Below are 6,717 nucleotides of genomic sequence, written 5' to 3' on the forward strand. Positions count from 1 at the left end.
CAAGAAAAAGAAACAAACCATAAAGAACAAGAGAGGAGAGCACCTCTCCGTACTCCAAGTTCCCAATGATGAAAGTATTGTCTTGGAACAGTAGGGGGTTAGGGCACTCCTCCAAAATCTCCACCCTCAGAGGTTTAATACACATCGAAGAGCCAGAAATCTTACTGATTCAGGAAACAAAGCAGGATCAGCAAGCAATGAGAAGTATTATAGATCAGCAAAATCAATACAAAGGGTGCGTAAGCGATGCAAGAGGCGCTTCGGGAGGCATTGCCACCCTTTGGGATCACAACAAGTGGACCTGTGACTCAGTAAACCTACAGTAGCATTGGATCAGAACATCGTTTGAAAGCAGAATGAATGACCAAACAGTAATCATCTACAACGTGTATGCGCCCAATCATTACAGAGAAAAGGAGATATGCTGGGGCGATCTTCAGGCCAGTATCGATAGTGAGCAAAACACAAACATCATAGTGGCTGGAGATTTCAATCTCATATTGCATGCAAACGAAAAAAGGGGCAGAACCTTCTCTCCAGATCCCTTCAGAGGTCAGCTAGAAGCTATTATGCAAGATCATGATCTAGTAGACGTGGCCCCAAAGAACCGTAGGTACACTTGGAGCAACCGCAGACTTGGCTCGGGCAACATTATAGAACGATTAGACAGGTTTCTCATCAATATCTCTTATCTTTCCTCTTTCTACGTGGGATATGCCACCATTCTCCCCTCTTCTGCCTCTGATCATCATCCCATTACTCTCACGCTAGAGTCCCGATGTCCCCTAGGACCCATTCCGTTTAAATATAGCCCCTTGTGGAACGAGGTGCCTGCTGTTAGAGAAATAGTCCAGAGAACGTGGAATTAGCATGTAGAAGGGTCGCCCGGTTTCATATGGGAGACCAAACAAAGAAAAGTCAAGCAAGCTGTCAAAGAATGGGCAAGAGTAAGCTATAAGGAACCTGAGGAGAACAAAAAGAAAGTTAAAGGTGAACTAGAGGAAATCCAGAGGATGATAGAAGAACAAGGACTCTCCCAGCAGAGTATGGAGTAAGAAAAGAACCTTTACTCTCTACTGAGTCATATAAACATGGAGGAAGAATCCAAATGGCGGCTAAAATCCAGGCAGCTCTGGCTCCAAGGAGGCGATAAAAACACTGCATTTTTTCATAAGCAGGCCATAGCTCGAAAAATCAGGAACAATGTCTGTTCCATCTTGGATAAGGACGACAACCAGCGAAACATCCAAGAGGACATTAGAAATGCTGCTACAGAGTACTACAGAGATCTGCTCACTGAAACCAAAGGAGATGAGGATTACGAGGACCTTCTCCAACACCTCCCCAAAGGTCTTACCAAGGATATGAACGATAGCCTGAATAAAGAAATCGAAGAGGAGGAAATAAGAAGTGCAATTTGGACTCTGAATCCTAACAAGGCGCCCGGGCCTGACAGATTCCCCATATGTTTTTACAGGGCATTCTGGGGTTTAATCAAAAAGGAACTAATCAAGATGATCAAGTGGATCCAGCGGAAGGGCAAGATAGGGGGTTATACTAATGCAACATTTCTTGCCCTCATCCCTAAAGAAAACCGACCTTCTTCCTTCTCCCTGTTTAGGCCCATATCTCTCTGCAACGCCTCTTATAAAATCCTGTCTAAAATCTTGGCTTCTCGACTCAAACCTCTCCTCTCCTCTTTGATATCTGAAAATCAAGGAGGGTTCTTGCCCAACAGGCAAATAACTGACTCTATTCTACTTGTACAGGAAGTTATTCACTCGAGTCTTTCCAGGAACGAGAAAGGATTCATCCTCAAACTGGATTTGGCCAACGCATTCGATAGAGTCAGACACTCTTTCCTCTTTGCTGTTTTAAGAAAGATGGGGTTTGAGTCGCCCTTCCTCAGTCTCATTTCAGCTTGCATCTCAGGACCTTGGATTTCCCCTCTGGTCAATGGAAGGCCGGGCGATGCCTTTCAATCCTCCAGGGGACTCAGATAGGGCTGCCCCCTTTCCCCTTATCTCTTCATTCTTATGGCAGAATCCTTCAGTCAAGCTCTGAACCATAACAGAAGAATGGGTCTCATTTCAGGAATAAAATTTGGAAATGGAGCTATGAACATCAATCATTCTCAGTTCGCGGACGACACCTTGCTCATTGGAGGAGCCTCCATCACCATAGCACGAAGGTTCAAGTCTCTTCTTGATAGATTTATGGAGTACTCCGGAGGCCTGATCAACCAGCAAAAAAGTTGTATCTATGGATGTAACGCTTCTAATCAGGTCATTCACAACATTGCAAATATATTTGGAGTTTCCTGCAATCTAGGCTGGACACATTTCTCTTACCTGGGCATGCCTGTAAGCCTAGGACCTTTGAAAGCAGAAACCTGGGACAGCATCATTGACAAGATGAAGAGGAAAGTTCAACAATGGGGTTCAATGTGGCTCAACCCAGCAGGCCGTCTCATCCTTTTGAAATCAGGTATTTCCTCTCTTCCCCTTTATCGCTTTTCTCTCTTCCAAGCTCTTGCCTCTTTCCTTCACAAAATGGATGTTGTTCTACGACATTTTCTCTGGCAAGGGGGGAAAAACGACAAGAAGAAATTCAACCTTGTCAGCTGGAAACAAGTCATTCAGACTCAAGAAAGAGGGGGTCTCGGTGTTAGGTCTCCCACTTTCACTAATCTTGCCTTTGGAGGAAAGATAATTTGGAGACTCATCACTGGCCCTCCGGCGTGGTGGAAACAGGTCCTGGAAAGCAAATACCTGAACTTCTCCAGGCAACAACTCCTTGACTCTGCTATACCCAATAGGGATTCCTCAAAAATTTGGCAATTGTGCAAAAAAGTTATTCCAATGATGATTCAGAATATCTCCAAAGTTCCTATGGGAGGATCTAGCATAAACATTGGGGTTGATAAAATCTTGGGACAGCAGCCAATAAACAGGTACAACGAAGCTATTCCTATCTTGACTTTCCTCAACAACAGAGGGATATTCTATCTGGACCAAATCTCTAGATGGGACCCTTTGTCTCACCTTTAGCTTGGATGGACGTTTCCTGCTAGCCCAAGTGAAATCAACAATAGCTTAACTGCTCTTCTGTCTTTGCTTCATGGCAAAACACCTATCAAGAAAAACAAGAAGGACAGATTCTAATGGGACCCCACAGGAATAGATTATTCTATTCAGGCAGGCCACCAGTATATCAACAATAGCACCCACCACATACCGTTATGGAATCAATGGATAATTGTATGGAAATCTGAGGCTTTGCCCAAAAACAAATTCTTTACTTGGACCCTTCTCAAAGGGAAGATATTAACAGCAGAGAACCTACAAAAGAGGGGCATTAATGGGCCATCTCGCTGCCCCAACTACTGTGGAGCTGAGGAAACCATGCAGCATCTATTTGTCAACTCCACCTATGCTATGGACTGTTGGAAAAACTTAGAACTTGTTGATAAGCTTCCATGGACTTCCCAACATTCAATAATGGAAATGATCCTCGCCTGGAAAAAGAACTGCCCCTGGGGAAATAAGGGAAGCAATCTAGTGAAGAGAGTTTGGAACACACTTCCCTACACTATGCTATGGAGTATCTGGCTAGCAAGAAACCGACGAATTTTCAAGGACAAAAGCACAGCATCAAAAACTGTCAGCAACAAGGCAAAGAACCTAGCGCTCAAAACCATTTCAGTAAAAACTCACAGCAGCATTGATGTAACTAAATACAATTTTGAGGAAAGAAATTTCATCAGCTACATTCTGGATAAAAACAATGGCATTCATAAAGGTAAGACAGAGAAAGTCCAGCACAATCAGGAAATCCACCCATGGAAAATCAGGCTAAAGGAGGAGGAGTTTGCCAACTGGTTGCAGAACTGCAAAAACTATTACCTGTTTTTTGACGGAGCATCTAAGTCAAATCCAGGAATAGCTGGAGCGGGAGGCCTCATCCTTAATGCTAATGGGGAATGCATTCTCTATTACGAATGGGGTCTTGGGAACTTATCCAACAATCGGGCAGAGGCATTAGCTCTTTATCAGGGATTAACTCAGCTTAGCAGGCTTGGGATAAGAACTGCAAAAATATTTGGAGATTCCTCGGTGGTCATAAGTCTCATGATTCATCAAAAAAAGTCACCCAACAACCTCCTACAGCAGATCATCCAGAGATGCCAGCTCCTGAATCAAACACTGGGCAACCTGCAATACCATCATATTCTTCGAAATCTCAACAAGCACGTTGACCGACATGCAAACAGGGCCTGCGAAAGATCTTTGGGCAGCCTATGCTGCAACGACGTGGTAAGCCAACAATCTCTGCCATGAATCGATTCTCTAATCTCTGCTTCAATCCTTCCTGGTCAGATGCCAAGAAGTGGCCTCACCCCTTCCGGACATTCAGCTACTACTTTATATCCATCAGAATTAGGTGCGGAATCGATCTTTCTAACGCTTTGTCCCTAATTTGCTCTACCTTCACCTGTTCTTGTTACACCTCAGCCTTCACAATTTTTTGGAAAAGATTTCATGCCTTCTACCGATCCCATATGGATCCTGCCTGTTCTCCCAAGGCCGATTCTCAACTACCCTGCCTCACTCACCAATATCCCTCAACGCCTTATTCAGCCCATTTAACTCATATGATGGCAACTTTACCGGACTCTGGCGATGGAGTGATGCTATTGGAACACCTATATGTTAATTATAATACGCTGTCAACCATAGTTTCATATCTTGGCCAGCATGGGACCTATCTTTTACAACTCGAGATAAGAGGCAGCCAGGAGGAGGTGCTCAAAGCAACCCAAAATCTTTTGAAGAATTTCTTCAACAGCGAAAACCTGAATTCCTCAAGTAGAAAAGCGGAAAGATTATTCAGCTCAGCATCATATTCATATTAGCATATTTCAGAAATGAACTGTCGTTGTCAATTTCTGCTATTTCAATTTGTAAGAGTCTATTCTTGTCAAGAATCATTTAAAACAAGAACAAGCAGGATCAAGGAGAGCTTTCTGCTATGTAACTCCGCAGATCTTGAACTTCTTCGGCATCTATTGTACTTAAGGAGTCCTGACTCCCACTTTTTTTTCAGAGATTAATACAGCAACCGAACTTTTCAAAAAAAAAAAAATTCTATTTTCTTAATTATTAGAAGAAAACAAAAATAGACATAAATCAACGATAATGCACCTTGGGTGTCTTGACTCTTGCTAAATCATAAATTATTAGTATATCTAGCTCGTGAGCTATTAAATATATTATAGTAACAATTAATAAATTTGATCCCTTTCTTAAATTAATCCAATAAATTATCAATTCACCATTATTCATTGTAATTTAAATAATTCAATATGCTTTATTATCAATTCACCATTATTCATTGTAATTTAAATAATTCAATATGCTTTAGGATGTTTACTTTAATTTCTCTACATGTTTATATATATAGGGGTAGAGAAGTCAAAGCACATCAATCATTATATATTTCTCTACCTGTCATATCTACATATCCATGTTGGGATTATATATATAAAGTGTATTAGATTGGTTTGAGAAGTCAAAGCACATCCATCATAAATATATAATGAGTTATTTAAATAATAATAAATTTATAAGCACCAAGGCTAACATGTAGATATCAATGTAGTAACAATACAGTAACAATAGATATCAATATAGTAACGATAGGTATAGAACTTGCAAAGTCAAAGTACATCAATTGTAGATGTATGGTGAGTTAATGATGATAGATAAATAGAGAAATAACAACAAACGGTATTGCTAATCATTTTATCCTTCAATGATTTTCTCACAAATGAAGTTTGATAATTAAATGAGTTATTAAATATTATAATGGATAAAGGTACTTTTAATTATTTAAAATAAATTAATTTGTAAAACAGAAATGCTACCATGTAGATATCAATAGAGTAGGTGGGTGTAATGATAAGTATGAACTTTGACAGAGAAACCAAAGCAGATATATGTAGATATGAATACGATAATGGTAGGTGTCATGACAAGTATGGGTTACAGTGAGGGTAGGTGTTATGACAAGTATGGGTTTGGTTTTGATAAAGAAGTAAAGTATATGTATAGTAGATATATAATAAGTTATTTAAATAATAATTAGTATAATCATATGAGTTAAATGATTGATAAATGTTGATAAGTTTATCGTTAATTATTTATTAAGTATTTATTAATATTTATTTATAAAGTAATATTTTACAAAATATATATTTATTATTTTTATTTATTATTGTAATTTTTTTATTATATATATATATAATATATATTTTTATAGGTATTTTAAAACTTATAAACTTATTAAAATGAAGGTGTTTTTGTTTTGTTTTTTTAAGAAATAAATAATTTAAATAAATATTTTATAATTTAAATAAATAAATTTATATTTATATATTTTATATTATTATTATAAATATATTTAATATTTTCTTGTGATTTTGTATTTTGATTGTTAAGAATTGTTTCAAAGATCACATTTGAAGTTATTTGTGAATACTTTTCGAACTATTTAGTGTGCTTCATCATCAAGATAAGATGGAAAATTAGATCATGGCATCATATTAAATAGGGATAGCAATGTAGAGAAATCATTTTTAAACGTTAAAATCTAACAATTAGTTTTAACTAGATATCATTATTTATTAACATAAAATATTTTAATATAATATCTAAC

At 38.4% G+C, this 6,717-nt stretch overlaps 1 protein-coding gene across 1 annotated transcript; it reads left to right on the top strand.

Annotated features, from left to right (window-relative positions):
- The first annotated feature begins 356 nt into the window (after nucleotides 1-356).
- LOC149139293 (uncharacterized) lies at nucleotides 357-869 on the top strand. Its single transcript, XM_089450672.1, has one exon. It carries the CDS (start codon nucleotides 357-359, stop codon nucleotides 867-869), a length of 513 nt encoding a protein of 170 aa, XP_089306798.1.
- The last annotated feature ends 5,848 nt before the right edge of the window (nucleotides 870-6,717 follow it).

This window comes from Pinus tabuliformis, chromosome X (genome assembly GCF_031772625.1).
Source record: "Pinus tabuliformis cultivar Carrire ecotype Pingquan chromosome X, CPIR1, whole genome shotgun sequence".
NCBI lineage: Eukaryota > Viridiplantae > Streptophyta > Pinopsida > Pinales > Pinaceae > Pinus > Pinus tabuliformis.